Source organism: Megascapheus bottae, chromosome 15 (assembly GCF_031878675.1).
Source record: "Megascapheus bottae isolate mThoBot1 chromosome 15, mThoBot2.hap1, whole genome shotgun sequence".
NCBI lineage: Eukaryota > Metazoa > Chordata > Mammalia > Rodentia > Geomyidae > Megascapheus > Megascapheus bottae.
In genome coordinates, this window is record NC_143523.1 from 22,917,843 (window position 1) to 22,941,786 (window position 23,944).

The 23,944-nt window shown below is 40.4% G+C and overlaps 1 protein-coding gene and 1 pseudogene across 2 annotated transcripts in view; one reads left to right on the plus strand and one right to left on the minus strand.

The window, feature by feature from the left end:
- Window positions 1-18,609, plus strand: part of Erlin1 (ER lipid raft associated 1) — a 35,072-nt gene extending 16,463 nt beyond the window's left edge. For both annotated transcript variants that reach the window (XM_090346082.1, XM_090346084.1), the window contains 5 exons: window positions 1,767-1,825; window positions 3,171-3,262; window positions 10,726-10,815; window positions 15,462-15,541; window positions 18,058-18,609. In XM_090346082.1, the coding sequence (XP_090202208.1) occupies window positions 1,767-1,825; window positions 3,171-3,262; window positions 10,726-10,815; window positions 15,462-15,541; window positions 18,058-18,279 (543 nt within the window). In that variant the 3' untranslated portion in view covers window positions 18,280-18,609. The remainder of the gene's footprint in view (window positions 1-1,766; window positions 1,826-3,170; window positions 3,263-10,725; window positions 10,816-15,461; window positions 15,542-18,057) is intronic.
- LOC150053959 (splicing factor 45-like) lies at window positions 13,711-15,120 on the minus strand (annotated as a pseudogene).
- Window positions 18,610-23,944: the final 5,335 nt, after the last annotated feature.

Consider the following 23,944-nt stretch of genomic DNA (forward strand, 5'->3'; position numbering starts at 1 on the left):
CCACTTCCAGCTTTTTTCTATGTATGTGGTACTGAGGAATCAAACCCAGGTAGGTCTTGGTGCATGCTAGGCAGGCCCTCTACCACTAGGCCAAACTCCCAGCCCTCAAGCATGTAGTCTTAATTATGTCAAAGTATGTAAAGATAGAAAAGATTGCCTATATCCTGATGGACACAGTAGTTCCCACCTATAATCTTAGCTTCTTAGGTGATAGAGATGAGGAGAATTGAAGTTCAAGGCCAGCCCAGGCAAAAAGTTCAAGACATGGTGTCATATACCTGTCATTTATCTGGGATACATAAAAGGATCACTGTCCAGGCAATCATGGGCATAAACTCAAGACCCTGTTCAAAATAAAACCAGTGAAACCCAGAGGGCCAGCTATGTGGTTTAAATGATATAGTGCCTGCTTATCAAACCAAGCTCTGAGTTCAAACTCAAGTGCTACCAAAAATATTTTAAAATAATGTCCATATTTACATACTGTGATGCGCTTACTTGGGAGGTAGAAACAGGAGAATCAAGACTTCCAGGCCATCTGGGCAATGGTGGCTCATGCCTGTAATTCTAGCTACTCAGGAGGCTAAGATCTGAGAATCTGGGTTCAAAGCAAGCCCAAGCACTAAAGTCCATGAGACTCTTATCTCCATTTAACTACCAAAAAACCCAGAAGTGGTGCTGTGGCTCAAGGGCTAGGGTAGTAGCCTTGAGCTGAAGAACTTAAGGATAGTGCCCAGAGTTCAAATCCTACAACTGACAAAAAAAAAGTTCCAGGCCAACCTGGGCAAAATTAATGATGATATGATATCAAAGACAAAAGAGCTAAGGTTGTGGTAGAGCACTTGTTAGATACAGTACTTGCCTTAGCAAGCACCCAGTTCTGGGCTCAATCCCCAATGCTAAACTCATGGCCAGAGCACTCTCCTTTAGCTTTTTCACTCAAGGCTGGTCCTCTACCATTTGGGCCACATTTCCACTTATAGCTTTTTGCTGATTAGATTGTTTCATATCATGGCTCTGAGCCATGATCCTCGGTGTTGCTAGGATTACAGGCACGAGCCACTGGCACCAGATTTTATTTTTACTTTTGAGACAAGGTCTCACTATGTAGCCCAAATTGGCCTTCAACTTGAGATCCTCCTGCCTCAGCCTCCTAAGTAGTTAGGATTACTGGCATGCCCTACTAGATCTAGCTAGACTTTAAGCAATATTCCAGTAAGAAAGAATGCGAGGTATTTATTGGTACTTACTATCCTTCAGCCATTTGGTTACATATGTATAACTAGTACCAAGTGATAGCAGTTTTAGGAATTCATAAATTAATTTGCCCACTAGACAGAGTATTCAGTTACATGTGTTAACCTGGTTTTCATTTGTTTTTGCCTCTTTCTGAATTCACAATGGCAACTTTGTACCTTTGCCTGCCTCTATTTCATTGGCTTTTAAGTTTGGGAAGGAAAGCAAAACTATCCAACTAAAGACTTGTACATATTTAAGAGAATCTATTCCCCTAAAGAGTTTATTTCCTCAGTGGGTACATTGGTTTTTCTCCTATAGACAGGAATTGCTTAAAGAAACAGCAAGTAGCTTATTTTTTACTTCCCGTTGATGACATGAAAAGTAGATTCTCTAGTGAGATCCTTGTAAGTATTGGTAACAGCTATATTATAATTGTTGTTTTATTGATAATTTGGGGATCTCAAGATGATTTAGTTTGAATATTTGCTTTGCAAGTATACTTTTACATTTTAACTTTTATTTTATAGGCTGTGCGTGTTACAAAACCCAAAATCCCAGAGGCTATAAGAAGAAATTTTGAGTTAATGTGAGTAATAAGCATGGGATCATAATACTTTTATCTAGAGCTGTCTATATGGTAATATACCACTGTAGTGGAAATATGAGACCAGACAATATGCTCTGGGTTGGGTAAATATCTATCTCATATATATATATATATATTTTTTTTTTTTTTTTTTTTAATTTTTTGCCATTCCTGGAGCCCTGGCCCTGAGTACTGTCCTTGGCTTTCTCCAGGCTAGAGCTCTACACTTGAACCATAGCACCACTTTCAGCTTTTTCTATGTATGTGGTACCAAGGAATCGAACTGGGCTCTTCATGCATGCTAGGCAAGCACTCTACCATTAGGCCAAACTCCTGGCCCCAGATTTCCCAGATATTTATATTAATAATACTACCAAATTTTGTGTCTTTAACCATAAGACTCATTAGTTTTCTGCTTTTTTGTTGTTTTTGTTTTTGCCAGTCCTGGGTCTTGAACTCAGGGCCTGAGCACTGTCATTGAGCTTTCTCAAGGCTAGAATTCTACTACTTGAGCCACAGCACCACTTCCAGCTTTTTCTATGTATGTGGTGCTGAGGAATTGAACCTGGCTCTTCGTGCATGCTAGGCAAGCACACTATCGCTAGGCCAAACTCCTGGCCCTAACTTTTTTTTCTTATCTCTTGATCACTTCGGACAGATAATCCTATAGATTCATTAGAAATAAAGTTACTTCCCTGGCCTACCATATTGAATCCCAATGTTCTTACTGAGAAATAAGAAGGATTTGAATTACTAGCTATGATCACATATTAAAGAAGCATTTTTCAGAGTCCTCGTGGCTCACATCTGTAGTTCTATATACTTAGGAGAGTGAGGTCAAACTGTATCTCACAGTTTGAAGTCAACTGGGGCAGGAAATTGCCTTTCTTCACCTATATTGGCACAGTTCCAGCACCAGGCCAGCCCCGGCAGAAAAGTGTGAAAGGAACTCTACAATAGTTCACAACAGTGCACTACCACCCAAGCAAGCACAAAGTAGCTCATACCTAGCAGCTCAGGAAGCTGAGATATTACAGTAATGATTTGGAGCCAACCCAGGCAGACTGATCCATGAGATTCTTTATCTCCAGTTAACCAGCAAAAAATCAGAAGTAGAGACATGGCTCATCAGCCATGAGGGAAATTGCCCAACAAGAGTATAAGGGCCTAAATTCAAGACCCACTGCCTGCAAAAATAAAAAAAAAAAAAAATTAAAATCTAGGACTGGAAGGGGTAGCTTAGTGATAGAGTAGTTGTTTAGCATACAGACATACATGAGGCATTGAGTTTGATCTCTAACACAGAAAAAATAATTTCTAATTTTCATGATGTTTTGCTTCACAGGGAAGCTGAAAAGACAAAACTTCTTATAGCTGCACAGAAACAAAAGGTTGTAGAGAAAGAAGCTGAGACGGAGAGGAAAAAGGCTGTTATAGGTACTTTAATTAATTTAGGAATGTCTTTTAAGTATGTATGTATTAAGTCTGTCCTGCTCTTGGTTAGTCTCATGTTGGATATTGAGAGTACTCAAATAAGAGAGCATCATGTGTAGAGAGTTCTGGAGATGTTATAGTTACAGATATCCTCAAGCCTGTAAAATGTAAAAATAAGTGAAGGCGGGGTATGCATTGACCTTCCATGGCTCTTTCATCAGTCATTGGTTGTCACTTTTATTTCTTTCAAGAGTAGGGAGAATGGGTAGGGTTTATGAACAACTTTAGTTTCTGTGAAGTAGAAAAATTTTTGGCTGGAGCTCAAGATTACAGCATGTGTCACTGATATTTACATATGCCTAGTTAAATCTAGTTAAGGTACTGCTGTCTTCAATAGTTCAGAATCCAAAGTCCCACAACTGACAAAAAAAAAAAAAGGTTCAGAATTCATCTTCAGAATTGCCAATAAATGTTATCACTAAATATTTCAGATATAAAGGACTGGATAAAGAAGAATATAATGGGGGCCAGGAGTTTGGCTTAGTGGTACAGTACTTGCCTAACATGCACAAAGACGGGTTTGATTCCTCGGTACCAGATACATAGAAAAGTATATAATGAAGTCTTAAGATTTTACCTTTTTTTTTTTTGAGGTGTTTTCTTTAAAGAAAACAAAAAATCTTCTTTACTCTTGTCCAGTCTTATTTCTTGACCTTCTCAAGTGGCTTCTGTTCTAAAGTTGGTATGTGATATATATTTATCCATGTATTTATACTTTCACTAATAAGGTTTACAAAATTATTTTACTTATTTGAAATTATAAAAATGATATAAAATTACCTCATGGGGCTTGCACTCAGCCTGGGCACTGTCCCTGAGCTCTTCAGCTCACAGCTACCGTCCTACCCCTGGAGCCACAACCCTACTACCCCTTTTCTAGTGATTAAATGGAGATAAGAGTCTCTTCTTTAGTTCCTAGCCTGGCTTTAAACCTTGATCCTCAGATCTCAGCCTCCTGAGTTGCTAGGATTTTAGGCGTGAACCACCACGCCTAGCATGTAGTTCATTTTTAACTGTTGTATAATTTTATAAGTACACTTTAATTTGTTCTAGTAAATTACTTTTTTTTTTGGTTGGTTGGTTGTAGGACTTAAACTCTGGACCTGGGTGTTGTCCCTGAGTTCCTCACCTCAAGGCTACCACCCTACCTCTGGAGCCACAGCACCACTTTTGGTTTTCTGGTGGTTAATTGGAAATAAGAGTCTCACAGACTTTAGTGCCCAAGCTGGCTTTGAACGAAGATCCTCAGATCTCAGCTTCCCAAGTAGCTAGGATTACGAGCGTGAGCTACCACGCCCAGCTTCTAGTAAATTCTGAAGTTTAATTTTTGTTTTTCTTTTTTGTAAACAAGACTATGATAATGTGTTTTTCCAGGTCTTCCCATGCATTTTTATGATTGGAACATTATTTAGTATGTGATATGGCTTTCTATTCTTACCACTAGCTTTTTCCAGGATCACAATGAGATATGAGTATAGGTTACTAAGGACTAAGTTAGAAATGTTTGCTTGTATGCCAGTCCTGGGGCTTGAACTAACGGGTTTGGAGTGATCCCTGAGATTTTGTGTTCAGTTTCGCTTTCCAAGTAGCTAGAAATGAGATACCAGTGCTTTGTTGTATTTTGGTTTTGAATTTCACTTTTCTAGAATTCGTTTTTATTGTGATATATAATTTCTTGAATCCTAACAGAAAAAAAATACTTCAAACAAGTAATTTGAGGACTATTCTAGAAAACATACCTCAGAAATAAAATTGTTGAGCCATAGAGCATGTATCTTAAAATTGATCCTACTAACAATGCTCTCTAACCCTTTCATCTTACCTCTCTTCAACATGATGGAGTTCTCCTTTCTATACTACCATACTTGATTTCCCTTTTCTTCAGTGTTTTCCAGCTTTGAGGACTCAACATTATCGTACTCAAATATTTACGCCAGTTCATTTTGGATATCGTATGGCATAATTTTAATATCTCAAGCCTAATATTTAATTGTATTTTGAACTGGTTTGGAGGAATTTTTTTTTTTTTTGGTCAGTTGTGGGGCTTGAACTCTGGGCCTGGGTGTTGTCCCTCAGCTCTTCAGCTCAAGGCAACAATCCTATCCCTTGAGTCACAGTGCCACTTCCAGTTTTCTAGTGGTTAATTGGAGTAAGAGTCTCATAGTCTTTAGTGCCCAAGCTGGCCTTGAACCATGATTCTCAGATCTCAGCCTCCTGACAGCTAGGATTACAGTCATAAGCCACCACACCTGGCTAGAGGAATTCTTTAGGCAGTAAAAATTAATACATTACAAATGTCTTTCCATTTGTTACTTGTCTTTGAACTCTTTTTATTTTTGTTTTTCCTGGTCCTGGGGCTTGTATCTAGTCCTGCTATCTCCTATTTGTTGACTGTTCCTTAGTGTTCCTATTTGTCGTGGACTATTCTAGGCACTTCATTCCTCCTGCTAGAATCCTGTAAAATACTTGTGTGGGTATTTTTATTGTAATTGTGTTAAATGTGTTAATCAGTTTGAAGAGAATTATCATACTTAGGATACTGTCTTGCAAATATGTTTTTCTGCGTTTTGATGAATGTCTTTCAAAAAGTAGTAGTTTCCTTAAAGTTCTTGCACATTTGTTAGGGAGTTATTCATATATATTCTATAAGTTTTTTGGTGTTTTGTTTTTTTTTTTTTCTGTTGGTCATGGGGCTTAAACTGAGGGGTTGGCCACTCTGAGCCATAGCTCTACTTCCAGTTTTCTGATGGTTAGTTGGAGATAAGAGTCTCATGAACTTTTCTGGCTTTGAACCATAATCCTTGGATCTCAGCCTCCTGAGTAGCTAGGATTGTAGACTTGAGCCACTAACACTAGCTTTAATTTTTCTTTTTTTTTTCTTTTGTGGGTCATGGGGCTTGAACTCTGGGCCTGGACACTGTCCATGAGTTCTTCATCTCAAGGCTACTGCTCTACCCCTCTACCCCTTGAGCAACAGCCCCCCCTTCCAGTTTCTAGAGGTTAATTGGAGATAAGAGTCTCACAGACTTTAGTGCCTGGGCTGGCTTTGAACTGCAATCCTCAATTCTCAGCCTACTGAGTAGCTAGATTACAGGCATGATCTACTACTCTGGGCTTAACTTTTCTTTCTTTCTTTTTTTTTTTTTTTGATGGCGATACATCGATTTTATTTATTATCATTATTATTATGACTATTATTATTATTATTTTGTGCGAGTCCTAGAGCTTGAATTCAGGGCCTGAATGCTATCTTTGGGCTTTCTCAAGGCTAGTGCTCTGCTACTTGAGCCACAGCACCATTCACACTTTTTTTCTATGTATGTGGTACCAAGGAATTGAACCTGGTCTTCGTGCATGCTAGGCAAGCACTCTACCACTAGATCAAACTCCTAGCCTCTTAATTTTCTTTTTTAAATATGTTAATATGTTGCCTTATATTACTAGATTTTCTGTTACTGGATATTCTTTTTCTTTTTTTTTTTTTTGGCCAGTCTAGGGCTTGAGCTTGGGGCCTGAGCACTATCCTTGGTCTTTCTGAAGGCTAGAACTCTACAACTTGAGCCACAGCACCACTTCCAGCTCTTTTCTATGTATGTAGTACCGAGGAATTGAACCCAGGTCCTCATGCATGCTAAGCAAGCACTCTATCACTAGGCCAAACTCGCAGCTCCTGGATATTCTTTTTATTCTTGGGTTAGACCTACTCAGTCATAATGTAGAAAGTTTATGATAAATTCCTTGTTTATGGTTTGCTGGTAATTGCTTTTGAATTTTTCCTTTTGTGTAAATTACATCAATTTACAATTGTCTTACATTATTAGCATAAAGTTTTGTTCCTTTGTTTTGGGTATCTTTGGTTCAGTTTTTTTTTTGGGGGGGGGGCATGTTGTGGGGCTTGAACTCTGCCTTGAGCTCTTCAGCTCAAGGCTACTACTGCCCTACCCTTGAGCCAAGCCCCACTTCCCATTTTCTAGAGATGAATTCAGAGTCTCAGGTCCTTTTGTGCCTGGGCTGACTTTGAACCTTGATCCTCAGATCTCAGCCTCCTGATTAGCTAGGATTACAGGTGTGAGTCGCTGTGCCCATCTTGGTTTGTATTTTTACTTTTTTGGTATGTGCTACTCCTGGGGCTTGAACTCCAATCCTAAGTTCTTTCTCTGGGCTTTTTTGCTCTACCACAGATCCACATTCAGGTTTTTATCCTTAACTAGAAATGAGAGTTTAATGGACCTTCCTGCCCACGCTGCCTGTGGATGGGGATCCTCAGATCTCAGCCTCTTGATTACAGAGGTGAGCCACCAGTGCCCAGCAATTTTTATTTTTTAATCATGGTTCTCTTAGTTTCAAAATTATTTGAAGAGCATTTATTCCTTTTCTTTTTTGTGTGGTAAATCCTGGGACTTGAACTCAGGGACTGGGCACTGTCCTTGAGCACTATTGCTCAAAGCTAGCATTCTCCCACTTGAGCCACAGCAGCACTTCTGGCTTTTTTTTTTTAATGTATGTAGTATTGAGGAATCCAACCCAGGGCTTCACGCATGCTTGGCAAGTACTCTACCATTAAACCACACACTCCTGGCCCCATTCCTTCTTTTCTAGAGCATTTTGTATAAGTGATACCTCTTCTTTGTAAGTCTGGTGGCACTCACTTGTGAAAACCATTTTCTTCTAATTGTATTTGTGTTTGTACTTTTTGTTTGTTTATTATTTTATGGAGACATTTAACTTTTTTTTTTTTTTGCCAGCCCTGGCCTTGAGCTCAGAGCCTGAGCACTATCCTTGGACTTTCTCAAGGCTAAAGTTCTACCACTTGAGCCCCAGGACCACTTCCAGCTTTTTTCTATGTATGTGGTACTGAGGAATCGAACCCAGGTCTTCGTGCATGCTAGGCAAGCACTCTACCACGAGGCCAAACTCCTGGCCCCTGCTCTACCACTTTTAGCCACAGCTCCACTTCCAATTTTCTGGTGGTTAATTGGAAATAAAAGTCTCACAGACTCCCAGGCGGCTAAGCCCCAGGATTGGCAAAAAAAAAAAAATTATAATTTTATCTTTTGACTTATGAGTTACTTATAGTATAATTTGAAATTTCTGATTCAATAGGTTTTAAACATCTCCCTTTTTGTTGACTTTCAGTGTCAATTTTACACAGTAAATAAAATGAATAAGAAATGATATACATGAATTATTGCTTCTTTTCCTTTTTTGTCAGTACTTGAACTCAGAACCTGGATGCTTGCTGTCCCTGAACCTCTTTGTGCTCAAGACTACCGTTTGAGCCACAGCAGCACTTCTGGTTTTTGAGTAGTTAAGTGGTTAGTTGGAGATAAGAGTTTCATGGATTGTAATCTTTAGATCTCAACCTCTGAGTAGCTAGGATTACAGGCATGAACCATCAGCACCCAGCAGTGATACTTGAATTCTTAAGTATGAAATTTGTCTCATAGCCCACCTACACCTATCCATGGTTCTTCTTGTAATGTTCTATGTGTGCTTGAAAAATGTGTGTGTGTGTGTGTGTGTGTATATTCCCCATTTCTCTTATTTGTTAAATACAGAGTTCTGAATAGATCAATTAAGCTTATGAGTTGTATTGATCACATCTTCTGTATTGTTTTTCTCTTCATGAGCTATCAATTATTAAGAAAGATGTGTTTAAATACATGGTCATTATAAATTGTAATGACCATGTACTTACTGATTTGTAATTTTTTTTTTTTTAGCATCCTTTACTTTTGTGTGTGTGTCTGTGTCTAGAACTGGGGCTTAAGGGTTGTCCCTGAGCTTTTGTGCTCAAGGATAACACTCTGCCTCTTGAGCCACAGCTCTACTTCTATCTTGGTTAACTGGAAAAAAGAGTCTCATGGACTTTTCAGCTACACTGGCTTCAAACTGCAGTCCTCAGATCTCAGCCTCTAAGTAGCTAGGGTTAAAGGCATGAGCCAATAGTGCCTAGCCCAGCATTCTTTTTCCTTACTGCTTTGTGGCTTATTATCTATTTTGTCCAATGATAATGTAGCTATGCCAGATTTCTTTTGGTTATTTTTTTCTTGGTATATATCTTCCCATCCTTTTACTTTCAACTTTTCTATGTCATTGTTTTAGGTGTGTCTCTTATAAACAGCATATAGCTGGATTTTGTTATCTTAACCAAAATGTGAGAATCTGTCTTTTAACTGGTGAGTTTTAGTCCTTTTATATTTATTGTGGTTATTGCTATATTTAGATTTTGTTTGCATCATTCAGTTTTGTGCTGTTTATCATGCATTTTTCCCTCTACTTTCCCTTCCCCCTTCATTTCTAATATTCAGTTGATTGAATTGTCTTTTATTTTTTTACTAGACTGAAAATTTTACACTCTTGTTTCTGAAATATATAGTAGTCATCATCTCTGAAATGTTAACATGTTTACTTGACAAAGGCTTGTTAGTATTCACTTTATTCTCTTTTTGAACAATACATAGACTGTTTTAACTCCTACCTCTGCCCTCCTCCTGTGTTATTGTGTTCTTGTGTTCCTAGTTTCATGTTACTTTTATCTTCTCATTGATTATACCACATGATGATTATTGATTATTTACTAATACTTTGATTTACAAATGTATGGTCATTTTTTTCTTCTGCATTGCTTCTGGCATTTTTTTTCTTATAGTTTTTTTGTTTTTCCATGAATGCTAAGAAGTAGAGAACTTGTTTAGTCATCATTGGTCTAAAAACACTTTTATTTATTTTTAAATGATAATTTAGCTTACAATTCCACACCAAACTAATTTTATCATTTTGCCAGTATTATTACCTTTTTATTTGGCCTCTATTATCTTATTACAAATATGTCATCATTCTAATTGTTCCTCTTGAATAATTAGTCTTTCTGCTTGCTTTTAGCAGTTCTTTCTGTATTTCAGTGTCCTTCAGTTCCTCTGTTATTTAATGTATCTAGGTAGAGGATAGCTATCACTGGGCTGGCAGATAGAGTTTTTAGTCTTCATTCCACTAAAGTTGCATCTTTAGATTTCTTGAGTTTTAAGTTGTACTCTTAGTTCTCACATTGCAAGGCCTATCTTACCTTACTTGAGCCATTACATTACCCAAGTCTTTGTCCCTTTGTTTACCTCCCCCATAACTGCCATAAGAGCCTCTCAGTTCTCCCTTTGTTTATGTCACTTGAATATCTCATTCTCATGTAAGCTTGCCATGCATTTCAAAAAACCACTTGGTATTTAATGTTCAATGTAAAGACATTAGCTGAAGTGTTTTCTTACTAGCCAACTCCACTATGTTTCTGGAACTAAAAGAAACATCTTTCAAGAACTAGAAGACCTCATTGGTTGTTCCCACATGATGGAGAGAAGTGTTAATGAAATTTCATCATTTTTAATGTGTTCTCTTTTGTTGTATAATTATAGAAGCAGAGAAGATTGCGCAAGTGGCAAAAATTCGGTTTCAGCAGAAGGTGATGGAGAAAGAAACTGAAAAGCGCATTTCTGAAATTGAAGGTACCTCAGAGTATGCGGGGCTCTGCTGTCCAGATCTGCTACTTGGCTTCAGGGATCAACTCTGGATTATCTTGGGTGGGAAGACCATATAATAACTCTGATCTGGAAGATGTAGTTGGTCTGATATCATAGATGAAATTGCTAAAATGCTAATTTTTTTTTTTTGCTAGTCCTGGGGCTTGAACTCAGGGCCTGAGCACTGTCTTGGGTTTTCTCATGGCTAGAGCTCTAGCACTTGAGCCACATTACCACTTCTGACTTTTTCTATGTGTGTGTGGGACTGAGGAATTGAAACCCAGTCTTCATGCATGCTAAGTAAGCACTCTACCACTGGGCCAAACTCCTGGGCCCTAAAATACTATTATATATGTAGTGCTAACTTTGGTTTGTGACTCTGGCACTTCAACTTTTCATATCCTTGCTTAAATTTGATCTTATTAGCTATTACTTTAGCCTTGAATTATAAGAATTACTTAGCTAGGTACAAGTGGCTAATGCTTATAATAGCTCTCAGGAGGTTGAGATGTGAGGATTGTAATTTAAAGCCAGCCCTAGCAGGAAAGTTGGTGAGACTCTAACTCCAGTAAACAACCAGAAAACTGAAAGTGGAAGTAGTGCTGTGGCTAGAATGCTAGCTAGCCTGGGGGAAAAAAACGCAGCCAGTAGCCAGGCATGGTGGCTCACACCTGTAATCCTAGCTACTCAGGAGGTTAAGATCTGAGGATCATGGTTCAAAGCTAGCGTGGGCACTAAAGTCCATGAAACTTATCTCCAATTAACCACTAGAAGTGTGGCTATGACTCAAGGGGTAGGGCAGTAGCCTTGAGCTAAAGAGCTCAGGGACAGCGCCCATGCCCAGAGTTCAAGCACTGGTGACCTAATGGTAGAATGCTTGCCTAGCATTCATGAAGACCTGGGTTTGGTTTCTTGGTATCCTACACATGCTGTGGCTCAAGTGGTAGAGTGCTAGAGTGCTAGCCTTGAGGAAAATCCAAGGGCAATGTTCAGACCCTGAGTTCAAGCCCCAAGCCTAGCAAGAAAAAAAAAAAGAAACAGAGAGTGCCCAGGCCATAAGTTCAAGCCTTACAACTGACCAAAGAAAAAAAATTATTCAGTATCGGTTGTAAGGTTATATAAAATATGGGCCTGGAGTGTGATAGAGTGCTTACCTAGCATGCATGAAGTCCTGGGTTTGATTCCCCTGTACAGCATACATACACAAAAGCTGGAATTGGTACTGTGGCTTAGGTGGTAGGGTACTAGCCCTGAGAAAGCCCAAGGACAGTGCCCAGGCCCTGGGTTCGAGCCCTAGGATTTCAAAAAAGGAGGGGCCAGGAGTTTGGTCTAGTGATAAAGTGCTTGCCTAGCCTGCATGAAGACCCAAGTTTGATCCTCAGTGCCACATACATAGAAGAAAAAAAAAATGTCTGGAGATGATACTGTGGCTCAAGTGGCCAAGCTGTCACCTTGAGAAAGCCCAAGGATAGTGCTCAGGCCCTGAGTTCATGCCCCAAGACTGGCCAAAAAAAAAAGAAGAACATATAAAATAACAAAACTCCCATCTTTCTTTTTTTTTGGTTGGTTGGTTGTGGGGCTTGAACTCTGGGCCTGGGTGTTGACACTGAGCTCTTCAGCTCAAAGTGAGCTCTTTACCCTTTGAGCCACAGTGCTACTAGTTTCTTTTTTTTATCTGTCAAAAACAGCTATAACAACAGATTAGCTGGGGGAGGAAAAAAAGTTTCAGATCTGGGTTTCAGGTTTTGTTTTGCTTTGCCTATATCAATTTTTGTTTTGTTTTTTTGTTTTGATCAGTCTTGAGGCTTGAACTCTGGGCTTGGGTGCTGTCCCTGAACTCTTCAGCTCAAGGCTACCGCCCTACCCCTTGATTAATTGGAGATAAGAGTCTCATGGATTTTAGTGTCCTGGCTGGCTTTGAACCCTGAACCTTCAGATCTCAGCCTCTGAGTAGCTAGGATTACAGGTGTGAGCCACTGTACCTGGCTTTATATCAATATTTAAACTCAAGATCTTATACTTATTCAGCTTGGCTATGGCTCCAATTTGGTTTTTTGCTTGTTTTTCTGGAATCTGTAATCCTCTGGACCTTTTTTGTCTACTCCTGGGGCTTGAACTCAGGACTTAAGCACTGTCTTTGGTTTTTTTCTTCAAGGCTGATGCTGCCATTTTAACCACAGCAATATTCCTGGCTTTTCTGTGTATGTGGTAAGAAGGAATCGAACCCGGGTCTTTGTGCATGGTAGGCAAGCACACTACCACTAGGCCCTGGCCCTTCTGGGCCTCTTTTGTCCTGAGCTGGCTTCTAACTGTGATCTTCTAGATTATAGCCTCTGGAGTAGATAAGATTTTTGGTGAAATAGGGTTTTGTTGTTGTTGTTGTTTTTGCTTATTTTGGGCAGATCCTAGGCTTGAACTGGGCCTAGTTACTGTCCCTGAGCTTTTTTTTTTTTCTTTTGCTCAGTGCTTTACAAACATTTAGAGCAACTGCTCCATTTCCTGTTATCTGGAGGTTAATTGGAGATAAGAATCTCACTGACTTCTCCTCAGGCTGGCCTTGAATTTCGATCCTCAAATCTCAGATTCCTAAGTGTGAGCCACCAGTGCCTGGTTTTGGTTTTGTTGGTTGGTTGGTTAATTTTGAGGGTGTTTTGTTTTGTTTTCTGAGCTGGTGTTTTTGTTGTTTTTGTTTTGTTTTGTTTTTTAAGGATTTGTATACTATATTAAAAAACCACAAAATAAAAAAGAGATCAATCAACAGGTCCCTTGGAAGTCCTTCCAAGAGTCTCAGTGTCCAGCAGCCATGGAGCTAAGGCCTTTCTCTCTGCTCAGTCAGTAGCTTATTTGAGAATCATCAGGAATGACTCTAGTTCTTAAAAATCAAACTTGCTCTGCCAAATCCAAGACCCTGAATTTATCCAAATTGTAGAAACATGCTTTTACCACTCGTCCACCAAAATACCTGCCATTCAGATCCACCACAGCTTTAATTGCTGATTCAACTCTTTCAAATTCTCTAAAAATATTCTAACTGCTTTATCATCAGGGGTACCAGGAATTTCAGATATCACACATTTTCCAACTTGGCCATGTTTTTCACATTCTTCCTTGGTTTCAACTTCCAAGTCTTCATCTATTTCTCTTGCACCAGAGAAACACTCAGGAGAAACACTCTAGTAGGGCATTTAAGTATCTGTTAATGGATTTGAATCGGACTTCGTGGATGCATCCTGAGCCTCTCCCTTCTCTGTGGCGTCACCCACGATGATCTTGCCACCCCTCTTGCTGGTCATCTCCACAGACAATGTGGTGCTCAGCCCCTGCTCATGCTTGCCCAGCCCCTGGCCTTCATGGAAGCCATACTTCTGCATGATCTTATGCGCTACTGTGCCCCCATGTTAGCAAGGAACAAGTTGCTGGGCCCGGTAAGAGACCTGGGCCTGTCGGGCTCTTCATACATGGGAGTGGGAATTGCGGCTTTGGAAGAATGTGACTCGAATCCTCTTCATAAGGAAAGTCTCAGGGTAACTCCTTGTCTTTCTCTACAAGAGAAGGGCCGGGAGTTTGGCCTAGTGGTTAAAGTGCTTGCCTAGCATGCATGAAGACCCGGGTTCGATTCCTCGGTACCACATACATAGGGAAAAAAAGCCAGAAGTGGCACTGAGGCTCAAGTGGTAGAGCTCTAGCCTTGAGAAAGTCCAAGGACAGTGCTTAGGCCCTGAGCTCAAGCCCAGGACTGGCCAAAAAAAAAAAAAGAGAGAGAGAGAAGTGGGTGGGGCAATGGCAGCTCTGCCCATACTTCTTTTCCTTCTCTTTCATTCTTAATCTTCATCTTCATCAGAATCTGGATCTGGCCACCTTGAAAACCCACTAGCTTCATGTCTTTTCCTTCTCTTCTATTTCCTTCTGTCTTTCCAGCTCATGCTGGCTCTGCCGTTCTTCTCTTTGGCACTTCACAATTTTCTCACAATCATTAGGAAACATGGGGTCATATTTGTCAGCTAAGGGAATGAGAACTTCCCCTGCAGAAAACCCACTGGGAACAGGGTCCTTCAGCCCAGCCACTACATGTGGTGGTGTGTCCACAATCTGCCCTTCATCTGAGGAACCGCCCCTCTTCAGGTCAAGGACAGGGGCAAGGACTATGCTTTGCTTTGTCCTTTGGCTCTTTGCTCGAGTGAGGTCTGCCTTCTTCAACGGAAGCTGAGACTGTAGAAGTTTGAAGTTTTTGGACCAGCATTCAGTTTTCGAGTCACTGGTCTCTACTCCTAGGTCATCATACAGGGTCATCTTCTTTTCAGTTTAATGTGGGCCTTCCGGGCGGATCTTGCCCATATGGTATGGCGGCAGCTGCAGTGCGGAGTCCACCCGCACTCTGTTGAAACCCTGCGGTGGCGCCGACCCTCAGCCAAGTCTGCAGGGCACTGGGCAGTGCCTGTTGTTTTTGTTTCAACAGTGAAAAGATTATTCTCGTTTGAAAGGGAGCTATCCAGGGATTTGAATTTGAAAACTTCCAAAACTATAACACTTTAAAGTAAACAATTGAAATATTAAGCAGCAGGAAAACTGACACAGCTGAGAGATTGGCGTTTTTCCTTGTTTTAAACATCTGACTCTCTTTTACTTCCTAGATGCTGCATTCCTAGCCCGTGAAAAGGCAAAAGCAGATGCTGAGTATTATGCTGCACATAAATATGCCACTTCAAACAAGGTTACTAATTTTTATTTATTTTTTTATTTTTTTGCCAGTTCTGGGACTTTAACTCAGGCCTGAGCACTGTCCTTGGGCTTTCTCAAGGCTAGAGCTCTACCACTTGAGCCACAGCACCACTTCTGGCTTTTTCTATGTACATGTTACCAAGAAATCAAACCCAGATCTTTGTGCATGCTAGGCACATATTACTCTATCACTAGGCCATATTCCCAGCCCAAGGTTACTAATCTTTATACCACTTTCCTAGAGATAGTTGGTCACTTCTCTGTGGGTTTCATATGATAGAGGTGATCTTGTGTAGTGTCAGAGAGGTAGTGACCAACCAATCATCCAGAATCAGCCAGCTCCTTCACAAGACAAATTGTTTACTCATTGGGTAAGAAACTTGTAGTTCCTTATAAAAGTAGAGACTTAACGCCAGGAGTGTGGCCTAGTGGTAGAGTGCTTGCCTAACATGCATGAAGCCTAGGTTTGATTCCTTAGTACCACATATTCAGAAAAAGCCAGAATTGATACTGTGGCAAGGACATTGTCCAGGCTCTTGAGTTCCACCTCTGGTACTATTTCTCCCCCCCCCCCCCCCAAAAAAAAAAAACAACTTTAGGTGGTAGTATAGGTAGTATATAAACCAGGGAGGTAAGGGAGGAAGTATGAAGCAAGACAAAGATAAACAGATATGAGTGCCGATCAAGTGCCAAAAGTCCATTCCATTATGCTGTAGCACATGAGGGCTCAATAAAGTTGAAGATTTCCTGAAGGAGTGACAAGAAGAGTAGACTTCATTTAGAATTGCTTTCCAGATAAGGTATTTTTTAGGGGTAGAAACTGAGATTATTTGGAGCAGTGTTTGTTATGAGAAAAAATCTTTTCATGCAAAGAAGTAGAATACTTCATTGTTAAAGGTTGTCATGTATTATGTGATATCCTGTACCCCTGACATCTTGCCTACTAAATGTCTTTAGTGCTTAAAGACACACGCACCCACACACCCCTAAATGCTTCCAACTGAATACTTCTTAGATTCGTTAGATTAAAAAATTGTCACAGTCTTAAGGAATTCACTGTATGATAATTTGAGAAAGGAGGTTGGGTGATATATAGATGAACAGTTTTTATATGAAAAACTGGGTAAGTTGATTAAAGAGTATAGAGCTAATTAAAAGGCAACTAAAATCCTGATAAAATTCTGAAAAGGAAAAGGTTTGTCCCTGTGTATAAGGTTATTATAGAGTGCATTGAAGCAGGTAAAAGGTACGTATAGAGACAGCTGAAGTATTTGATATAATTTGAAAGATTAGAATCACAATTTAAGGTATATAGCTTGAACTTTTAATTTATAAAAGAACAACTGTCTGCATTTAGAAGAAATGATAAGATGCAGTTTGTTGAAAGAATTTGAATTGTCAGTACTTTTGGAATCCAATATAGATTTGGAAATATTTTTTTAATTGAAGTTCTGTAGAAAACAAGCAAAAATTGATGTCAGAATATAGAAATAGTGATGTGGGTGAGTAAAGGGCTTTTTTGTTGGTCATGGGGCTTGAACTCAGTCTGGTCTTGTCCCTGAGCTCAAGGCTACCACTCTGCCCATTGAGCCACAGCACCACTTCTGGTTTTCTAGTGGTTAGTTGGAAATAAGAGTCTCATGGACTTTTCTGGCTTTGAACCAGTGGGGCTGTGGCTCAAGTGGTAAGAGTACTAGCTTTGAAAGCTCAGGGACAGTGCCCAAGCCTTTGGTTCAAGCCCTAGGACTGGGAGGAGTTCTTACAGGCCCTAAGTTACTGTCCGAGTATTATTATCCATAGTTAGCATTATTTGTTTCCCAACACCCCTTTCTATTACAGTGAGAATTTTTTTTTTTTTTTTTTTTTTTTGCCGGTCCTGGGCTTGAGCTCATCAGGGCCTGAGCACTGTCCTTGGACTTTCTCAAGGCTAGAGCTCTACCACTTGAGCTTCAGCACCACTTCCAGCTTTTTTCTGTATGTGGTACCGATGAATCGAACCCAGGTTTTTGTGCATGCCAGGCAAGCACTCTACCAATAGGCCAAACTCCTGGCCTACAATGAGAATTTTAAGTAAACAACTTTTCCAGCAATAAGAATGGAACTTTTTTTTTCTTTTTCTTTCTTTCTTTTTTTTTTTTTTCTGAGGATTGAACTCAGGGCCTCACACCAAGGAAGGTTTTATCATTTGACCTATACTCCAGCCCTTCAGGGTTTTTTCTGTGTTTTGTTTTGTTTGGTTTTTGTTTTGATTTTGAGATAAGGTGTCACTAATATTAACCTGGCTTGCTTTGAACAGTAACTTTACTGCCTGCCTCTGCCCCCTAAGTACCTAATATTGAAGACAGTGTAAATCAGAAACTTAGCTCCACTCCAGAGTGAGTGAAAAGAGCGCATTAATGGGTAAACATTCAGAAATTCAAGAAAACAGTAGGAGAAATGATTGGAGAGGAAAGGAGATGTTGTGACACAAGTGTCCTGATTCCTTTGCTCTTGCTTGCTTCCACACAGCACAAATTGACCCCTGAGTATCTGGAGCTCAAAAAGTACCAAGCCATTGCTTCTAACAGTAAGATCTACTTTGGCAGCAACATCCCTAACATGTTCGTGGACTCCTCTTGTGCTTTGAAATATTCAGGTGTTAGGACTGGAGAAGAAAATTCCACTCCCCGTGAGGAGGCTCCCGAACCCTCTGGAGAGAGTGCAGTCCAAAACAAGGAGAGCACAGGTTGATGCAAGAGGTGGAAATGTTCCTTCGTATTGAAATGTGGCTCGAGGCTAACTGGGAACAGTAGTTGTATGGTCTCCTCAGATTTACAGAGAATTTGTGCTCGGTCTGTCCTGACTCCCTTGTGATAGTTCTAGTTTGTTGGTTGATTGTGGGATAAAACCAGCTGTCTGGCACTCAAATGGTCTTTTCAGCCACAGTTTTATCAAGTATCCTGTATGTGTATGTGTTCCTTTCTAAACTGGTACTCGTGAATGAGGGAAGGTCTAATGCTAAGATACTGCCTGCACTGGAATGTTAAACACTAAATATATGACAAGCTGTGTTTTTCTAAACTGAGGTCTATTGAATAATGTTTACATTGGTCTCTGGGGATATGTGTGCTCAAGCCATTCAAGAAATAGGAGACGACTATCAAGACGTGGTAAGTTAAAGACTTTTTACATCTGGGACCCAGGTTTACTTCGGGGCCCAGTCCTACCGTTCATCAGTGTGATTCACATCCAGACTGCTGAGGTTCCCCAGAAAATGATCTTCCACTTGAGCAATCATTTACAATTTGAATCTTTCTGCTTTCCTACAGACAGGTTGGTGGCCTACAGGGACATGTGCTTTGCCACTGAACCAGAAATTCCTAATTGCCAGTTTATTGCATTAATAGACTTCAGATAAAGAGAGCTTGGTTTAAAGTTTTGAAGAAGATGAACTTTGAACCAAAGCTCTAGGGCCCTGCATTCTCCCTTGGGTTGGGTGATGACTGCCAGCATTACTGCCTCTGCTTGTATGTGACTAAGGTGCCTAGTTTTTTAGCCACAGACAATTCTTTATATGTCACCTCTTAGCTCTGGCTGGCCAAGAATGTGACAGAGCTTCTACCGCACATAGGAGTACATACAATTCCTAGTTAACTGCACAGTATTATGTCATAATTGCAGGAAGTTTTCATTTTTAAAACTGGATTTAGGGTACATTCATTTGACCCAGTACTATCTAAGGCCAGCTCCAGGGCTGCCATGGTTACTAGCACATTGCTTTTCCTTAACATTGTTCCGCGTGTGGAATACTAGGAAGCATCTTTGGTCATCATTTTCTTGCTCCTTCCTCCTGACCCTGGGATGCTCAAATCAAAGATGATCTGGAATCCACTGACTTCCTGGGCAGCCAGAGAATTTGTTTTCTGTGAGAAGAGGACAGTTAATTTGTGGCTATACTAGATCTACTTCATCTGGACCTGTTTTGTTTTTTCTTTTCGATTAACTTTCTTGAACATTGTGCTGCATAGGTAGGCCTGAGTTTGTATAGCTTGTTGACCTGTTATACATGCTGTGTTGAGGCCAGACAGAGAAGTCATGGGACCATTTCCACAAATCTCTCAGCTGTCAGTCTCACCACTGTTGATGAGCTGTGCCAAACACTTTATTTGGGAAGGAAAAACTTTTTTCCTGGGCCTTATACTTCAAAGACATTTGTAATATGGAAAAGATTGGGTTTTGGTTATTTAATTACATAAATTGTCTTCATGAATAAATTTTGTGTTCCGTAGCCCTCCTTAAAAATTTTTTTGAATTATAAAAATAAAGTCTTGTCATTATTGTTGCTGAAGATAAGTAATGATTGTTTTGGGAACTCTGGATCTTTGTGCTCCGTTGCTTTCATGCCGAGAGAAGTTTCCTATTCTTATAAGTGAAATACCATTTGCCCAAAGTGATGGGTGTGGGTTTTCTTACCAGCCACGAGCCCTGGTGGCAGCATTGAGGAACAGGGAAGTGCTTGTGAAGTATAAAAGGAAGCACTTCCATCGAAACTCTGGGGAGTGAGCTTCCCTCTGCCCACTCAGTGAGCTGTGTGGCCATCCTTCAGGGATGTCCTTTTGGTAAACATACACTGTAATCTTGAGGTTTAAATTTATATGTGAAATGCTACCTTTTTTAAAAATAAGAAATGAAATAAAATTATTTTACTATCAGTGGTTCTATGTGTTTTGTGTTTCTCCTATCTTTATTCTCATGTATCTACATGCTATCCTAAAGTTGTCTTTCATACTTCAGCTAGACAGACAGTTTACTTGCTAGTTCACCTGAGAAGCTTACATACATTTTTTTAAAATATAGCCTACCTGAAGTAAGAATTTAAAAAAAGGCCGGGAGTTTGGCCTAGTGGTTAAAGTGCTTGCCTAGCATGCATGAAGACCTGGGTTCGATTCCTCGGTACCACATATATAGAAAAAAGCCGGAAGTGGTGCTGAGGCTCAAGTGGTAGAGCTCTAGCCTTGAGAAAGTCCTAGGACAGTGCTCAGGCCCTGAGCTCAAGCACAGGACTGGCAAAAAAAAAAAAAAAAAGAATTTAAAAAAAGAAAAAGCATCTTCACTCTTTCCTGACTTGTAGAACTTAACAGAGGTTATTCTGATTGTGGGAGAGGGCCAAGAGGAGAATGGGAAGAGGGAAGACCTGCCCTCTAGATATGCCTTTGAGAACTAAAATAATGTTATATTCGGAAAGGAAGGAGACCATTATACTCACTGTAGAAAAAACAAAGTATAATTGTATCTGGCAGTGATGTATCCATTACTAACTTCACTAATTCAACTGTTATCAGTTCCTCAAGAAACCTCTTGTAAGGATAATTTAGACCATGCTGTTGAGCAGTAGGGAATAGCAGTTGGGATTTTGGGGAGAGCAGCCCTTTTTTATGGGCCCTCTGAGATTCGATCTCATGGTTTCTACTTCACTGCTGCACACCCAGGGAGCTCAAAATTGAGAGGAAGTGATTTCTGCTCCTTCCTACAGAGAAATGTTAGGATTTGAATGTGAAGTGTCAAGTGTTAGAAGCTTGTTCCCCATCTGGTGGGGCTGTTATGGGAAGTTTCTAGAAATTTTGGGAGCTGGTACTTAGGTGGAAGAAATAGTTCACTGAAGATGGACCCTTCCTGTCCTTTGCTCCCAGCGCCATAATATTCTGTCCAAATGTGTAAGGCCAAGCAGCCGTGGGCTCTGAAACCATGAGCTAAAATAAATCCCTCCTTGAGTGGTTTTGTCAGATACAGTATTTGGCCACAGGGATGAGAGAAGTAACAAGAAAGATGTTAGATGAACTAGACTTCATAGCTTCTACTTGGTTTATGGGTAAGTCTGAAACAACCAAAAAAGAATTACTTTGTAAATAGTAACATATAACTATAAGACCCATCTTACCTACTTAACAGCGCATTTAATTTACAAACAAAAATTTCAGGGAATCAATAGTATATCCCAAGAAAGGAACACATTATTTCATTTTAATTATCAGCTGTTTTCTTCAAGTACCATGTATAGGAAAATGAAAAGTTGATAAACAGCACATTGTTTATATAGTAAAAAATATGAATTATAAAGTGAATTAACAATCTGAATACATCTTAGTTATTTGCCTTGAAAAACATCTGATTTCAGCAAAAATTGATTTTTAAATAATAAGCTCTAGGGGAAGGGCAGGGGAAGTGGAAAAATGTTCAAGAAATGTATTCATTAACTTATGTAACTACTACATATAATCACCTTTACAACAAAATTAAATTTTTAAAAACTATATGGGGCCAGGAGTTTGGCCTAGTGGTAGAGTGCTTGCCTAGCATGCACGAAGACCCAGGTTCGATTCCTCGGTACCACATACATAGAAAAAAAGCCAGAAGTGGTGCTGAGGCTCAAGTGGTAGAGCTCTGGCCTTGAGAAAGTCCGAGGACAGTGCTCAGGCCCTGAACTCAAGCCCAGGACTGGAAAAAAAATCTGTTCAGTCCTTGAAAAGACTAAAAAGCCTGGCCAGTCCGTAGCCAAACTAAAAACTATATAAAGATTCAAATGTATGAGTATCTTAACATCCATAACACATCTCTTAATGCATATAAAATGATGACTGTCGGGCCGGGAGTTTGGCCTAGTGGTAGAGTGCTTTGCCTAGCATGCACAAAGACCAGAGTTCGATTCCTCAGTACCACATACATAGAAAAAAGCTGGAAGTGGTGCTGAGGCTCAAGTGGTAGAGCTCTAGCCTTGAGGAAATCCAGGGACAATGCTCAGGCGCTGAGCTCAAGCCCAGGACTGACAAGTACTCTACTGAGCAGGGAGTATATAAGAAATCCCTCCCTTTTTGCTCAGTTTTCCTGTGAACCTAAAACCATGAGAGGAAAAGTCAGAAGAAAATAAAGTAACATCACATTCTATCAGCATTTTTTTAAGGTAAAGCAGAGATTCTAGGTAGATAACCAAGAGTGGAAATCCAGTGCCCGTGCACACTATATCACTGTTCATAATAGCCAAAAGGTGGAAACAGCACAAATGTCCATAGCACGTTAAGGGTGGCAAACATGGAATTTGGGCATGGGGAGCTTTATAAAGGAAGTTCTGCCGAGGGCAGTGGCTCACACCTGTAATCTTAGCTACTCAGGAGGCTGAGATCTGAGGATCAAGGTTCAGAGCCAGCACAAAGGGCCTGCAACTTTTATCTCCAATTAACCTCTAGAAAATGAGAAGTGGGGCTTAACTCAAGGGTAGGATGGTAACCTTGAGCTGAAGATCTCAGGGTAAACCCCCAGGCCCAGGGTTAGAGCAGTAGCCTTGAGCTGAAGAGCTCAAGGTCAGCGCCCAGGCTGAATTCAAGCCCCATGACACACACACAAAAAAAAATCCTGACATGCTCCTCCCACATGTATGAACCTTGACATAAGCCAATTGTACAAAGGACAAACACTTAGGTTCCCCTTACATAAGGTTCTTTTTTTATTTTTATTTTTACCCAGTCTTGGGTCTTGAATTCAGGGCCTGGGCACTGGGCACTGTCCTTGAGCTGATTTTGCTCAAGGCTAGCACTCTACCACTGGAGCCACAGCACCACTTCCAACTTTTTCTGTGTAAGTGGTACCAAGTGTTGTGCCAAGATTGTCCCATGTTCTGGGAATGACCCCCCGCTTGCTCAGGACCCATGTTCTAGGAATCAAAAACACATGCTCCTGGACCTAGCCTGGACTTGAACCCCAGGTGGCAACAGCCCAATGCTCAGTGGTTAAGACACCTGAGCTCTGACCAATCCTGAAGCGACCAGTGATTCGAAGTTACCAAACAGCCAATCAGGTGATTGTAACTATGGAATTCCCCTGAAACTTGTTTGTATAAAAGCTGTGTAAAATCTTTGTTCAGGGCCTCTCCGGCTACGGGAACGTGGAGGTCCGAGTTCCAACTCATAATCACCCACCCTTGCTTCTTTGCTTTGACTTCGGCCTCTGGTGGTTCTTTCGGGGTCCTAGGAATTTGGGTACAACACAAGGAATCAAGTCCAGAGTTTCATGTGTGTTAGGCAAGCACTCTACCCACTAGGCCACACTCCCAGCTTTATATAAGGTTCTTAAAGTAGATTCAGAGAGAGAAAATAGAACGGTGAGCCAGGTGTTCACGCCTGTAATCCTGGCTACTCAGCAGGCTGAGATCTGAGGGTTGGTGGATCAAAGCCAGCCCAGGCAGTAAAGTCCATGTGACTCTTATCTCTAATTCCTATTAACTCTAACATCGCTTTGTTCAAAAGCTGGAAGTGGCACTGTGGCTCAAAGTGCTAGAGTGCTAGCTTTGAACAAAGGTGCTCAGGGACAAAGCCCAAGATATGAGTTCAAACCCCATGACCAACAACAACAATAGAAGTAAAAG